We start from the raw sequence: 16,642 nt of genomic DNA, 5'->3' as shown, positions 1-16,642 counted from the left end.
GGGGGGAGAGGGAGGGAGGCGTGGGAAGACAAACACTTAAATTAGCAAACACTACACAACAGGCTTTATTATTATTGCTTTTAATCTGATGTTTGGAAAGCCTAAGAGGAGAAGAAAGCGAGGGTGAGCGCCAAATGGATGCCCCACCGTCTTTAAACGCGTGTCAGGGGAAGCGCAGGGTGTCGGTGAACCAGCTGACGAAACCCAAGAGCGATGGCAGCTCCTCCTCGGGAGCCGGCGGGCAGGTCACTGTCACTCAGGGTGACTGTCACACAGGGCGGCAGCCCGGCACAGACAGCTGCTCTGCCGAAATCACTCGGACAGCAGAGGGAAGATGGGAAAGGGGAATTTTTTTGGTGTGCGAGGGCGGTCAGAGCAGCAGAGACGGGCCGGCCGCATGCCGCCCCGGCCCTCAGCCCCTCCGGCGGCAATTGGGAATCACGATAAACCCGCGGCTGGAGGAAATGATCCCGGGTGTTCGCCAGGTGCTGGGGCCAGAGACGCCGAAAGGCTGCTAACAGCTTCCGAGCACCAAGAGGTAGGAATTGAGGTGCTGCAGGAGACCCTTACCCCCACCTCACCACCCTCCTCCCCAATTTAGCTCCGATTTCCCCATGGTCTACAATACACTTTAAAATTTGGCGTTGCAAAAGGGTGGGGGGGAATTATTTCCAACTCTTTAGAGGAGCGTAACAGTATCTTAAGGAGGTTTGTGGGCTTTTAAAAAAAAAAATTGCTAACTATACATAGCTATGTCCTATCAGCTACTGAACATGTAAATTGGTGATTTAAATACAGCGGGGGTTGGGGTGGGGCTGTTTGTTGGCTTTCAGCCAAAGCACAACAGCAAATTTTCTTATTTTATTTCTATTTTAAATAAATAATAAACCGTTTTCTTTCAGGTGCCGCCTGCATGAGCCCTGGGCTTTGTGAGCCAGTCGCGGGATGGCTGAGACGACACGCGGCACGCGCCAAACCACCGCTTTCACCTCTCGCGGAGATGCCAAATAGGTCTGAGCATAGGTCCGAGTGCCGCATCAGGCGGCAGCCGGCCTGGCACGATGGCACTTGGGTGCTTTTCTTTTGGTTTGGTTTCTTTCTTAACCGTGGCTTGAGAAAGGCAAGCTGTGCGGCACTTATTTGGCTACTGGGCCGGCTCGTTAGTAGTGCTGGCTACACCGGGGGGGGCGGTGCGCGTGAGGCTGGTACAGCTGGCCTTTTATTTTTTTGGTTTGTTGGTTTTTTTAATGTAGTTTTTCTTTTTTTGTTATCGAAGCGGCCTGTTCCACATGTTAGCAAAATGTCAGGAACACACCGTTTTGTGTTGGTTGGGTGGTTTTTGGTTTTTTTTTTTTAACTGAGTAATCCACAGTGTGCCGTGCAACTCACTTCTAAGTAAAGCTGTGTGACTTTAATAGCTGTGTTCTCATGGTTTGTTTATGCTCTTCAAAAATAGGTGCTAGAAGCCAAGAAATAGCATCTCCTTCTGGTTCTTGGGAGCAAACTGAACTCGTGTTTGTAATTACCGTTCCCTGCTGAAGCAGCGCCTATTTAACTCTCAGGTTTCTTACCCATAAAGAGCCAATATGCCGTATGACTCTCGGTAAAATAATGAAGAGGTGAGTACACTCAGGGAAGAGCGCGGTTACGTAGGAGCTGTTCTTTGCGGCAGCGGGGCGAGGGCTGTGCTGGTTTCCCTTGGTGAGGAGTGTGTGCCCATCCCCTCTCACAGCCAGCGCAGCTCCCAAAATAGTCACAAAGGGGCTCACAAACCCTTTCTGCAACAGAAAAGGGCTTCTCTGAAGCGACATAACAAAGTAAGTGGCCTAAAAGTTACAGCTGACTCCAGAGTGTTACGTCTCAGGTTTTAATTAACCTTTAAACTATAAATGGTGATCATCATGTGTTTGTGCGGAATACAGCATTTCCTGCCATTCTTCCGGCCAGAACAACGTGAAGGTTCTGTCCTGCCCGAGCTGGAAGGTGAAAGCGTCGGTAAACTGACACAGTTATGGACAAATTATTCGTTGGGTTTTGATATTCTCCCATATTCCACCTCCTCAGCTTAAAGGGCATTTATTTTGTTAATCACCAAGGCGATAAATCAGGGTGAGTTCAGCACAAAGGCCGGAGCAAACAGCTACAGGTCTTACTGCAAAGGTATTTACTATTTCGGCTCCCAGGCAAGACTACAGCGCCCTTGTCTGGGATTTTTAGGCCTGCTCTCCCCTCTGCCACCCCAGGCTGCGGCATTTAACAGCACCAGTGCCGTGACACGGTCATGATTCAGGGGGGAAAAAAAAAAATAAAATAAAATAACCACCAAACAACTGGTGTAGCCCAAGCTGGTTTTGCAATGCTTTTATTACTGTATATATTAACATTGTTTTGGATAGTATGTAGCAGGCATCTTGACATTTAAGTTCATTTGTGCACTTCTTTGAAGGGAAGATGTTTTACCCTCGATACACCTCCTTCTGCTTCGCTTCCTGCTCTCGGCAGCGCTCACTACTCCTACTGCTCTCCCGCTCTCCGGGAGGAGCGAGTCACATTAGGTAATGAATTATACCAACAAGCACGTCTCTAATAGAAAGCACATCACTTTATTGTGAAGGTCTCAAGTGGAAGAGTTCAACTTAACCATGACAATACTTTATGTATTACAATTGCCTGTTGATTGATGCAACTATGTTGAAGAAAGCCGTTAGCCAAAGTCACCCCTCCCCCCCCCAAAAAAAAAAAATCAGAGGATATCTGCACCAATTTTAGTTTATACCTCACAACATACCTAGGCTATATTTTTATTTTATTTTTTTTTACTATCACAGGGTGTATTTACTACTAGGGGAATGTTACATGGTCTTTCAAACATGAGACTATTTACAGAATAAGCTGAACATTTTGAGTTTAGATAAAGCTGAACAATTTTACATGTATAGGAAGTGTTATAGGCTAGCTTTCCTGTGGCTTTTAGCTAGACATCAGGCACTAATGATTTGATTAACTCTGTACAAAGAATCACACACTGTCCAAAACCTCTTGGCTGCTGGTTAGTTCCAAATCGGTTTGAGATATAGCGCCTACTGGGAGCAACAGTCTGGTGTGGGGCCGTCCTGTCCCCGTTTCATCCTTCTGACGCCTCTACGCGTAACAGAACAGAAACTAAGCTGTCGCACTAAGTCAGAAGAGTACTGATTAGAAGAGGATGGAATTAACAGTATATAGAAAAGACATAATATACTGGTAGAAAGTTATACCACCTCAAGGTTAGGCTGAAGTCGTTCACGTTAGGGAAATACTGTTCCCTCCCCTACTACGCAAAGCAGACAGGAATTCCCTACATCGAGTCCTTGAGAAATAAATTAAAGTTCCAAGCCTAAGTTGGGGGAACTGTTGTACATTCAGAGTGGATCCTGCCTCCATGACCACTGGCGGGGTGTTCCCGGGACAGCGTACGTGCCTTAAGCACCATGACAACTCAGGCTTTGGGGCCACAGTCACTAGTTAGTTTGGTTTTGGGTTTTTTTAAGTCGCAGGGAAGGTCTCTGGGCTACGGGAAGGTCTGAGCGCCATGGCTGCACACAGATATGTTTTGTGCACAATGCAAGCCTGATTTCCCCCTTAGCCATACAAATTAAGACAATATTTATCACCATACAGTTTGATATTACTTCCAATAAGTACAATATTTATTAAACATTTCTTCAGTTTTTGTTACATATTGTGCAACAAATTACAATATTCTGCAGCCACAAATTATATGCAGAGTATGAAGAAACTAGTAATCAGATAGTGTGATCTTTCCATTTAGAATTCTACAAGAAGGAACTAGCAAATCAGATCTTACATATATCTTACTAAATTTTATGCATGGAAAGTGACAGACACCGTTGTGCTGTTTGATACAAAATGGCTAAACTTCATCTTCAGAAGACTAAACCTGACATCTAAACATGCCAATAGAAACATCAAAACAAAAATACATCCTAACCAACCACAGGAAAACAGTCTGGTATCAGGAAAAGCAACAAGGATTACACGTTTATAAACCAGCACACAAAGGTTTAAAACAGTTCTGAAAATGAAGTTAGCTGTCTTGAGTCAAGGGAATAAAAAAAGTCAGTATTGACCATTTACAATCTCTGACCTTTGTGGAGACGGTAAGAATCTGTTGTAGTGCAGCTACATACAGTACAATTCAGGCAAATTTTTTTTTTTTTTCACTTGGGTTCAGATTGCAAATTCATTGTTGTGAGACAAAAAGGGGGGAGGCAAGTTTTAGCAGCAACCTCCGCTAGACTGCTTGACTGGAGTGCTCTGAATTTTAACATTGGACTTCTCCGCACCACCAGCTGTCGCTCCCGGACCCATTCGTTTTTTAATCTCGGCAGCCATGGTCATGAAAGACTGTTCTACATTTGTGGCATTCTTTGCACTGGTTTCCAAAAATGGAATTCCAAGAGAATCTGCAAATTCCTGCAAACCAAGAAACAGTCAACGGTAAGCTCATACACCAATTCCTACCTCACCTGGTTTCCTGGTGTGCTTCTGCAAAAGCCGCACCATCACCCCGCTCCCAAACTCCAGTCCCATGGCGACTTGCTCTGCACAGGATCGTTAAGCCGCCTGCGTTTATGGCACCTCCACATCTGGGTCCCAAGACCAGAACACACTCGGGTGCGCTCCCATCCCGACTGAGTGTTCGACCAAAGCAAACGCACATCGATATCCACATACCTTTGCTGTTGTATAGTCTACTACTTTCTTTGTGGTCAGATCACATTTGTTCCCCACCAACAACTTGTTGACATTTTCACTGGCATAACGGTCTATCTCCTGCAGCCACTGTTTTACATTATTGAAAGACTCCTAGGAGATAAGAGAAGCGTAAGCATGGCCCACAAAACCAAGAGGAAAGCTCAGCAGTATTCAGCAGTGACCGGGAAAGAATATGTCGCAGCATACTTAACTTAGCAGTGCGATTCACAACCCCGAGAGAGAGCGCTCTCGACTTCAGTGCTACCGTACTGCCCCCGTTGCCTCAGGACAGGGTCCCTACAGCTCCTCGGTCCGTGCTCCCAGCCCTACACAATCAGCCCTTCCTCCCTCGCTGCGCTCCCCCCTGCCTATTATCTGTCCCTGCTCCGCATCTTGAATACTCAATAACTTCTACCATCTGGGGCTCTTCCTCCTCCTCCTGTAGCAGAGAGAAAAGACACAGCACGCAGCTGAAACTAGGAGAATCCCAGGCCTCTACAAAGCACCAGGCACTTGTTGTAGAGATGCTGGAACAAAACTTTGACTCTGCAAATGCAGAACTGCCACGCTGAACAGAGATTCAAGTTAGCCATTGAACCCAATTGTTCTTTTTCTATTAATTCGGGAAGCTCCGCGCTTCCCAAGAGCCCTTCAAACAGGACAACTGCACCCGTAATCTTCAGGGATTGGCTCACAGAAAACACCGGCTCGGTTGTATCCTGCAGACATGCTGGCAGTTTTCTGTTTCAAACGCCAGTTTTTATTGTAGACCAAAGTTCAAGTACATTCAGAAAGTCTTTCAACAACTTCCATCACTAACTCAGACTTCCTGCTACCGAAGGCAGGGTGGGAATTACACGCACACAACAATTACCCGCCCAGCCAGTTTTGGGTTAAGCCTTAAATACAATTGCTTTAGAGCCACAGACCCCACTGCTCCTTTTATTTCTGCGTTTAGCCCCAAACCAGAGACTAACGCATACATCAACCTTAACGCAGCCTCAAGAACACGGTCACCGTCTCCTTAAGAAGTGCCAAATTGTTAAATTCCCAGTTTTCTGTACTTAGCCTAATATAATCCACCTGGAGAAACTCTCCAGGCACAGGTGTAACACTTACCTGATCTGTAACATCATACACAACTATGATGCCATGAGCTCCTCTATAGTAACTGGAAGTGATAGTTCGAAACCTCTCCTGTCCCGCCGTGTCCCACTACAAGACAAGTAACAGGACCAGTTACTGCAGCGTAGCTGCACCAGCGTTGCACGTTAACTTCCAGAAATACAGCTCAGCCATCCCGCCTTATAGCTACAGAAGCTGTTCTGAAACTGTAGGCATCAAACAGGATTTGAGAAAATCAAGGTATTTTAACCACGAATGACACTTCGGTAGGTACTTCTCCAGAAGTGCTCATTTGTTTGGTTTCGGGTAAGTGTAGCTGAGAGATCTCACCGAGGAACACATTAAGCAGCTTTGCCCCATGAAGGAGCCGTGGTTCAGTGGTCAGAAGAACAAACCTGAGCCAGGGCTCGAGAACCTGTTAGCAATAAGGTCAGAGAGCTGTGGGTCTCTAAGGTGACCGCTCCCTTCCACTTTCGCTGCAGCAAAGGTATTTAAAGGCAACAGCCTCTTCAGAGGATGAAGAGCAACAACTCGCACCAAACCAGGGTCCCTTCTCCTGCTGGGAGAGTTAAGGAGGGACACGAAGCACATGACCGCTCCCTCCAGGAGGGCAGACCAGCACTCACCCAAACTTTTTACTGGGGCATGTAGTGACAGGACAAGGGGGAATGGCTATAAAGTGGAAGAGGGCAGGTTTAGGTTAAACATTAGGAAGAAGTTTTTCACTTTGAGGGTGGTGAGGCACTGGTACAGGTTGCCCAGAGAGGTTGTTGAGGCCCCATCCCTGGAGGTGTTCCAGGCCAGGCTGGACATGGCCTTGGGCAACCTGGGCTGGTGGGAGGTGTCCCTGCCCATGGCAGGGGGGGGGAACGTGATGATCTTTAAGGTCCTTTCCAACCTAACCCATTCTATGATTCTATGAAACATTTCTCTCCCTGGAGCCACGTCAGGGTTAGCTGCGCCATTAAACCCCCCACAGGCAGATTTTGGCAGTGACAGCATTCCCAGTGGGCTGCTCTGCACTCAGGACAGCTACATGGGAGCTTGCAGGCTTCGGGCCGTAAACTGGAGTCCTGGCTCCACAAGACGGCCTGGAATCCCTGAGTCATCGCCTCCAAGTCCCAAGAGCCTCTGCTTGAGCGGGAAGCAGCGGCTGACAAGGATTGTGTGACCTTGCATAGATATTGGATTTCATTACACCAGTCACCCTCTCGGAGTGCTTCAAGATTAGAGGAAAGAAGTGCCAAGTCTCTTCCCCTGCTTGTTTGAGTGAAAGGCCAAAAACACAGCCAGAAAACACTGCCCAGCGCTAAGGCAGACAGGCCGGTGATGAGTGCTGGTGTCAGTTCTTCTGTTCAGGTAAACAAAACCAGCATTTCCAGCAGCAGACAGCGCAGCCTGCTATTAACAGCAGCTGCAGAATTCAGGCATCCTGGGACAGCTGTGCGATATCCTCAACACTTGCACAAATCCTCCCTAAATACTGCAGAACTACACCAGTTTGGGTACGAGAGCACTCCAGCACGGGATTCTGCCCTTCTCCAGCTCACAGCCCACAGTGCCTTTTAAATTCTTAAGCTTTTTCTTCCCAGGAAAATTAATTTGTAACAGGTCACTTCCTCTTTCAGGCAGATCGCCTCGATTAGCATCCTTCTGCAAGGACAGGGTCACGGGGAGTCCTGTAATCTTGCAAAAACTGCCTAACCTCTTGTAACAGGGAAGATATCGCTTATATTTTAATGATTAAAGTACAAAGATAACAACCTATAGTTACGAATGCAATTCCGCGCTTCAACAGATTAAAGTACCCCGGAGTTGAGAAATACGACTTACTATCTGAAGCTTGATTGTTTTCCCATCTAGTTCTATAGTTCTGATTTTGAAGTCCACACCAATCGTGCTGATGTAACTTTCTGTGTACGTGTCATCCTAGGAGAAAGAGCGAACACAAGTCAAGCCCGCTGCACCCCTTCCGCAGTCGCCTCCTTTATTACGCACCAGGCAGGCAAAGGTACTCAATTCCCCGGCAGAAAACCAGTCTGATCATTCATGGCAAAGTCCAGTAGGTAGCTGGGTATTTTCATGGAGTATTTACTTTTCAAAAAATCTACAAAGTTTTGTTTTGGTTTGTTTTTTTTTTTTTTTTTTTTAAAGCAGCACTCCACACAACAAGATTTATGTTCCAAAAGCTAGTCAATAAAACCTCACTTCTGGAAATAGCATTAACTCCTTTTGAACTGTAGTTTAAAAAAAAAAGTCTTTGTTACTTAAAATAACCACTATGTTTATTAAAATGCCTCAGATTTTTATTTTGCTCTGATGGTTTTTCACCTGTATCACACAGCAGCTACCTACAAGTGGGAGGCCATGCCTCAGCGGCGTTCCACAGCTAAATTTCAGACCCTCTGCTGCCACAACTGGTTGCTACGGCAGTTTAGAGTTCCAGCTCGGGTATCTGCGTGAAGCCCTCTGCTCCGCAGCCTGTGTGTAAATACAGGAAGGAAAACGCCGCTTGGGTGGACCCAACGGCAGTCTCCAGCAGACCTTAAGGCACGCAGGAAGCTCCAGAAGGTCTTTGCTACCTTCCAGTGATCGTTAGCTTGCCGGCATGAAGGGAGTTTCTATCCCCAGAGCAGCAGCAGGACAGAGCTTCAGATAAAATATACCACAAAAGGCTTTATGCAACCAACAGCTATCTCAAAAGCAAGGGATTTCTTCGGGTCGTGAATGGAAGACACCTTAGATAATCCACCTGCCCGAGGGAACAGAGGCAAGTAAGAATAAAACATTAAGCCTTTTAGAATGACAGGACATTTATTTCCTTAACGTTTCAATACTCAAAAGGGTATGTTTGAAAAGCCCGATGCCGTTTAACCTGCAGCAGGAAGAACACAGGTGAGAGAATGCTGTGGCAATTCCTTATGTCAAAATAAAATAGCTTAGTTAGAAAGTCAAACTTCCAAAGGAAAAAGCTGCTTAGCTGAAGAAACACCAAATTTAGAACTAAGCGCAAATTTAAGCTGGATATCAAAAAAAAAAAGACAAGTTGGATTATTCACACGAAGCCAAAATTAATCTGAAAGCGTGTGCAAGGCTGGACTGATCTGGGAGTACTGCTCCAGCCTTGGTGTCACTTCCAACCCACCACCTCCAGCTGTGTAGGCGGAGCAGGTCACATCTTCCCAGTGTTCATACTGGTTCCAGTGTCTCCCTGCCCTAATACCACACAGCAGGTCACATCTTCCCAGTGTTCATACTGGTTCCAGTGTCTCCCTGCCCTAATACCACACAGCAGGTCACATCTTCCCAGTGTTCATACTGGTTCCAGTGTCTCCCTGCCCTAATACCACAGCAGCAGCTGTAATAGCTTTCACTTGGCTGATGCTGTCTGTACGCACCAGACAGCCACGTCACGGGAACAACATGACACACAACAGACTCTTTCCAGAGGTGCCCAGAGCAATTCTTTAGACTGTGAAACCACCGCCGTCACCTTGCAGCAGAACCAAATTCTCATTTCTGTACAAATGTCCCATTTTCTCCCTTCCTCTCCTCCCATGGAGATGTAAAGCTGCACTTTGGCATAGACACAGATCTATGTTCACCGGACTCCACCTTTTTCTACCAAGAGCTGTCAAACCCATTTTAACTTTTCCTGTTGACAGGAAAACGAGAGCTTTTTGCATTAGAATTCAGCCACATCAGCCCATCAGCAATTTTAACATTTATTATACACTCATTCACCAAAGGAACCATAAGGCCTTATTATTCCCAGAGTATTATTTAAATTACTTCTCCCTCTAGCTAAGCAATTGGCAGGCCTTTGCAATGGAGATATCAGGCTTCATCTGCCTGAAAATATTCAGATCAAGTAATAACCGATCAAGATCTCACCCTAACGCATTTGTACTCTCCATGCCTGAAGGCACACACCCCAGAACTCAAGTACGTTCTTCCATCTTCAGTGTTCTACCACTAGTGTAATGATGGAAGTTAAGTTAAGATTATTTTTTTTTTCTTGTTCTTAAGAAAATCAGAATTAAACTTAACTGGACGTATTCTCGGTATTACTTCTTTTCATATTACTCATGAACAAATCCATCAGCTAGAAACAAATGCAGAAGGGCTTTGCAGCACTTTAATTGTTCCTTCGTATCCCAGACCTGACAACCATCGGTCCTTTCAAGTAGTTTTTGTAGCTGAGAAATCCTTGCTAAGTACCCGGTAGCTTTTTTTACATAAAGTTTTCAAGGGCGATCACTTACTGCAAACCTAAGTAGAAGGCAAGATTTCCCAACACCGGAGTCTCCAATCAGAAGTAGCTTGAATAAATAGTCACTGCAGAAGGAAAAAAAAAAAGATTAAGTCAGTTAATGAAAAACACTACTGAGAACCAAGTTCCCTCTAGCTACTACATTCTGATGTTTGAGAAGGATAAATTAACTCATTACTAGGGAAGCCACCTACAACTCCAAGCTTCTCCCCTCCGTGTAGACACTCCCAGGATTTACTTGATTTGCTGGGTAGGGCAGGTGTGAGGTAGATGCTCCGAAGGCAGCATTTTTGTGCAGAACTGCGCTTCCCTAGGAAGTTACTCTGGGGATGTTCGGGTGACTACCACCAAGACCAGCCCAGTCCTACTTCAGCCCTCTGTGGCCTAGCCAATATTAAAATCCGGCTTCGCAATTAAGCGCAAGCCTCGCTGCTTGGTTGAGTGACTCAGGTAAGACACAGATGGCAGTAGCGGCCTGCTGTCCACCAGAGCCATTATCTTCAAATCCCCTTTGAAGTCAGAGGCTCAATTCCCCTGCCCAGCTTCACAAACACCACCTCGCTGGCTAAAAGCGGCCGATCCTTCCCTCAGGTTAAGTTACCCAAATTTAGGTTCCAGCAGAATCCAGTAGCGCAACGTGCAATACAAACGTACAAGCTATTAACGCCGTGTTTAGTGGCCTTCTACAGCAGAACGAACATCCACCTTCCGTGGTAGACTATAACAGCCCACCGCCACCACATACAGCCTTTCAGAAATTAAAACCAAGCTAAACCCCACTGCCAGATGAGGGTACATTCATCCTCTCGAGGGTGTCAGGTGTGCCGTTAGGAATCCTGAAGTCACACCAGCAGGGGTGACGATAATTGTTTTGCTTCATGTCGAGTCCTCCCAATATTGAGGGAGGAAGCACAGCATCATCAATGACCGACCTAGTCTTACACTTCCGAGAGCGGTGACGATTTAATTGTTTCTAGGTTTACAGCTTTCAGCCCTGTAGCATCCAGGATTAAGTCCTGTTCTCATTTAACCACTCGAGCACATATCAGACATACTTCTAGGCCCACTTAACCAAACTGAGAAGATAAGATTTATGCAAATGCTTGAAGTCAACTGTCCCCACCTATTATTTATTCCCTGCTAACATCACCATCGACTCCACCTGGTGGGAGTCCAGCCAGGACACGGCATCCATCCCCAGCTTTTCACCGCTCCTCTGCTCAAGTGCCCAAACGCCTGTCGTGTTGGCCGGTCCTGGGCTGCAAGAACACGCTCAACTGAAACCTTCACCGCTTTCCACAGCACTTCCCTCAAAACTAGGAAGAAGTCAGAAGTCATAAATGGAGCAACTAATAAGCTGATCCTTAAAAACGCAACCTTCCCCCACAGCGAAAAGCTAAAAGCACTCAAGGTATTTGGAAAAAAAAAAAAAAATCAAAGTCAAAGGATATCTAGCAGTTTATGGTCACAGAACTCACCACTCCACCTGTCAAGTCATGTACTAATACATGCGTTTAGCAGAATGACAGTTATTAACCCAAACTGTTCGGGGGAGATAAGTTACATTACATCATAACCCACATATCTCAACAGCTTCAAGATAGCTGAAGCACTGTTACTGCTCAGAAGCATTGCTCATGCTCTTTATGCTGGTGATCACTGACAAAATGCGTGTTTCTTGAAGCTTGGGCCTGCCCATAAGGTGACACCACAACCCCTCCTCGCAGCCTAGAGTCCCCAGCACCGCCTCCCTGCCTGCTTCAAAACAGCAGTTTGGGGTTTCCTGTGGCTGAAACGCCACCCCAGCCGCACCGATGAGCAAGGGGCTGAGGAGGCACAGTTGTGCTTTACCACCAAAAAAAAAATGTAAAAAAAATAGTGTGTTTTAAGCCTAAGGAGCACTGAAGTGGGACTTTGTTGACCAGCGTGAATTACCCTCAGCTACCCAGCTTTGCTGCCTCTCAACCACCAACATCAGCCAGGAACCGAGGCGAGGGGCTACCCCATAACCACCCTGGCAAGAGACATTTAAAACTTCTTACCCCCACTAATAATTTAGCTCCCCGAGAGAGAAACTCAATGTAACCTGGAGCCCAAGGGGAGGTACAGCACCTCTGAGACCTGGTCCACTGTTAAACCTACATCATCTTCCCCAGGATTATGCATAAACCGAAGCCACAACTGCCTCAGCCTTCAAACAGCTCCTTCCTACTTCAGCAGTTTTGTTCAGTTCTCTGCAAAACCAGAATTTTCAGCCATCCTGAAGTTAAATTATTACTTACAGTGAGCACTAACACACTTGAAAGTATTAGAGCTTGCAGCATGTTATAATCCCCTTAAGAATGGTAACACATGAATATCGCCACTATATTGTCTTCATTAAATTAGAGGGGAAAAAAAAAATAATAATTCCTTCCTGGTGTAGGGAGGACTTCAGCTATAAGTCTTCAGGATGAACTTCAGAGCCTCCCCTCGCTTCCAAGGGGAATTCAGGCTCCCCCAGCCCCCAAACATCACGTAACTTGTCTTCCTCTGTTCCTCAGTGCCAAGAGCAGCTCCCAACCAAATCTGCCCTGCTATTAAATCTCTTACTCTTCAGAAGCAGACAAGAACGATAATGGTTTATACACAGCACTACTGTTAACACATCAAGAGCGCAGAAGCCTTAAGTAATGGGTTTGACATCTTTGCTGTTAAGACCTTCCCTCACTTTGGGCTTCTGTATTTCCAGAAGTGACAACCACAGGCTCATACGGTGACTTAAGCCATATATTCATTCCATATTCCCATGATATAGTGCCTTCCTTTCCAGGTACAGTTGCTTTAGGGCCTTTTAAAATACAGCAGGTGCCTTGAGAACCAAATGAGGAGCCTGTTACACATGGTGTGAGGCTAGAGACAGTTCTCAGGACACGGCGACAGTTTAAATCAAATGAAAAAAATGAAAACAAGCTACTAAAGTTTTGCAGAAATCTACTCCTAGACTGAACAACACTGATAAAATATTTGTGGTAACGGGTTCAACTGCAGCAATGTGTCCAACAAGCCATGCAGGTTAATTTTGGCATTTGCTCCTGAAGGGCCACACAACCACTTCTGAAGCCGCTGAATTTTACTCCGTAAACTTGAAGGCTTCTCAGCTCTTCCAGTTCAGGGAGCCTTCATAAAGCAGCGCGAGCTATGCAGCACAGCCTTCTCCACACTACTTGGAGAATAGTGTGAATTCAGACTTACCCTTCAACTATTTCTCTCTGTTTATATAAGCAAGTGATGGTAAGCACTCGTAAGAGAGAGCACAGTGGAGGGATATGTGCGGCGAGGCAAGTAAGTGCTGTCAGTAAGAGCGGGGCTTTCAAATCCTCCCCGTCGGGAAGAGGATATGGCAACTTCCTCTTGCCAAAGAGATAAAGGCCAGATATGCTATGTTTAATTGTCTTGCCAAAAAAAAAAAAAAAAGGCACCTCCAAAACGACCCTGAAATTTTTGAGCAGAGAGCAGCATCCTCCCTTTATGTGTACTTTCCATGCAACAGGCAGTGAGTTCATGCAGCAGAAGGTGAGGAAGTCAAGTTGAGGCCAAAGCTGTGTGGAACAAGGGACCTGGGGACCTCTAAGATACTATTATTTATACAGGCAGATGTAGGTTGGTTTTGTGTTGTTTTTTTTTTTTTTTAAATGCCAGGAAGGTTTTATGCCAGACCAGACAAGACTAGGTAGTCATCCATCTCCAACAAGGAACTGCTGGAATCAGCTTTAATCACTGATGTCAGCTGCAAGTTTACTGTAAACAGGTACTCACAGCAGCCTCAAACCCCCAGTCTTTGTTCTACCACCCAAGAAATTTTGAAGAGGAGCATGACTGTCGCTCTGATTACACACTGCTTGTCTGAGTAAACAGAATCCAGAAGACATGATGCCACTCTGCATGGCAGATCACTGCTCAGAAAGGTTAGAACACAAACAATTTCAGATGATTGCCACAACCCAGCAGCTGTCACTCGATTGTCGTCTACTGAACTCACACAAGACTGAAAATCCCCACACAGCTATTCTCTAATACCTCTGAAGAACGCAAAAAAAAAAAACCAACACCTGCAAAACCCAGCTTTACTCCAAAAAGCATTTCATTTCCTCATCTCCCCTTAAAGAAGGTATCTAGAACAAAATCCGGACACTATAGATCATCGATCAGGATTAAATCCAGATACCACTTGGCTGCTAGACAGTTCACCCCCCAGCGTGTTTATGCTAGTCAGCCTACCACCTGCAAGCTGCAGAAGGGGCAGGAAATGCCGAACCCGACATGATCTAGTCACAACAGAGTCAATATTGACATTTTGCTCATTTAATCACCATAAGGGGGGGGAGGAACACAGAAGGAATACATCCCAGTGCTAGGTGGGCAGGTGTTTTCAGAATTTAGCTCCTAAACACTAGCACTAATATCTCATCCATCCCTCCCTCTCGAGCTCCTTCACTCGAACGGAAAAGCACACTAACTAGTCCACTAGGCTGTCCCACAGCCCTGAAGTTTCAAGGAAGCTCTCAAGCGCACAGTCCCTGCAAACCCTGGCACCAGCAGCTTCTAATCCTATAACTTTAATAGGAAAATTGAAGGAGGCAGGTCTCTTCATTAAGAAATTTTAACTGGCGGTCCCACTGACCTCTGACAGAGCGTTCTAGCATGCCTAGGAGAGAGGATTTGGGGCTGTAGCCTGATCTGAAGCTCTGATAAGGAAGGAGGAATGTGTTGCATTACAGGCACAGCACAGGTAACTGGAAGGAATAATGTTATAATCCCATAAATCTTATTCCCGGTTTAACATTGATCCACATATACATATCACCATGACAAATATTTTCTGCCCATCTCACCGCACCCTTCCCATCTCCTATCCTCATCCTGCAGGCACAACCCTTGCCAGGAAGTGGCAACTTAATACTACAAATTAAGATTAAACTACAGCTTTTCCTCTGTTTCACTTTCGAGAACTCAGCCGTCCTCACCACCAGGAATGAGCGCTCTTCACTGAGAAATGAGTCTCCCTCAAAACATTTTTCTCCGCCTTTATAGCAGCATTCAGTATCTCACTGCAGGGATCCACTCTCTGCATCAGTCTAGAAAACTGAGAAGCTTCAGGAAGGCCAAAAAGTCTATGGAAAAAGCCCCCTTCATCCTGTTTCTGCACACTTTGCAGGCAGTTTTTCACTACAAAACCCACCAACCAAGAAAGTAAATTGAAGTTAAATCCCAAGAGCCATTACTACCACAGAAGCACCGACAATTTGTTGGTCTTTCACCCACTGAGTACCTCCAGCTACTGTTTTGGTGTTTTCCAAAGCCACACGAGCAAGCTCGTTAGGTAATCTTGCCAAGATGTAACTTGAGTTCCTGGCTGTACCTCTTAGTTTTCACCAACTCCCTCAACACTAGGCTGATGATTACTTTGCCTTCTACTCCTGCTTGCTTTTCAGGTGATTTTAATGGGCCCAGAGCTCTTCCAACCATATTGCCATACACAGAGAGCACAAAAGCCATGACCGTGCAAGTCAGCAGCCTCAGCTGCCTGGAAAACCACGCTTTGAGGACAAAACTTGTTAAAGTGGCATCCACGAACAGAGCCAATGGGCACCCAGAGCAGTAATGCCATACCACATGTGCATTTCAATCCCACAACCACTTCAGTTACATTAGAGGGCACAGTGGCTTCATCATCCCAAACTGGAGTGCCAGCAAAGCCACCGTCGGTGAAAGAAACCTAAAAACACTCTTCAACACTAGAGTGTTGAGGACAGCAGCTGTTTGTTGGTTTTTTTTTTTTTCTTCAAAGTGCTTTTTAAACTAATCCCAAGTCTCTCCTCTTAATTCACTCAAAAAAAAAAAAGCCAAGAGCATAACAAGGTTTATTGTCCCCGATAGCCTGGTGGGCAAGCCACTGCTCTTACAGTTGCCAGGATACAGACAACTACTGACCAGAGAGCTCAGATATCCTTCCTCCCGAGCCGGCCAGTCAAGAGAAAAAGGCCACATACACACAACAAGGGACAACGACCCTCTGGGGGAAAAAAAAAAAACAAAAACCCACAACCAAACAAAAAACAAACCAGCCCAAAAAACCGTGCCATCACCAGGTTTTCTAGTCAAGTGCTATTTCAGCTCAAGACAGCCCCAAGAGCATTTCATTATCAAGTCCCAGCGTTGCAAAATCTACATAGGCAAGAAGTGTTTTGCAAGAGCCATGTGACACACACATGACTTGCAGCTAAAGTGAAGGGTGGACCTCTGACTACTAAGCTGCCAGCACCAAGCGGCCAGGAAGGTCGGCTTTCACAAAGAGCCGGGTTTTGTTGGGGTTTCCCCCCCCGCCACTTGTTGGGCCCCGGGCTCTGATGCGTATTTTCGAGGTCCGGGGAAAAAAAAAAAAAAAAGAAAAAAAATCCCCGTTAACACCGCCCATACTCACTTCGCCACCGGCAGCGCTCTCAG

At 45.9% G+C, this 16,642-nt stretch overlaps 1 protein-coding gene across 1 annotated transcript; it reads right to left on the bottom strand.

Annotated features, from left to right (window-relative positions):
* Window positions 1-2,346: 2,346 nt before the first annotated feature.
* On the bottom strand, window positions 2,347-11,722 carry RAB1A (RAB1A, member RAS oncogene family). Its single transcript, XM_009884918.1, is given in 6 exon segments — window positions 2,347-4,476; window positions 4,738-4,869; window positions 5,878-5,973; window positions 7,717-7,812; window positions 10,149-10,221; window positions 11,700-11,722. Coding segments are annotated over 6 exon segments (618 nt in total). The 3' UTR covers window positions 2,347-4,278.
* Window positions 11,723-16,642: the final 4,920 nt, after the last annotated feature.

This window comes from Charadrius vociferus, unplaced genomic scaffold (assembly GCF_000708025.1).
Source record: "Charadrius vociferus isolate BGI_N301 unplaced genomic scaffold, ASM70802v2 scaffold740, whole genome shotgun sequence".
NCBI classification, from domain to species: domain Eukaryota; kingdom Metazoa; phylum Chordata; class Aves; order Charadriiformes; family Charadriidae; genus Charadrius; species Charadrius vociferus.
The sequence above is the reverse complement of the archived record's forward strand: the minus strand, read 5'-3'. Positions and strand labels throughout refer to the sequence as shown.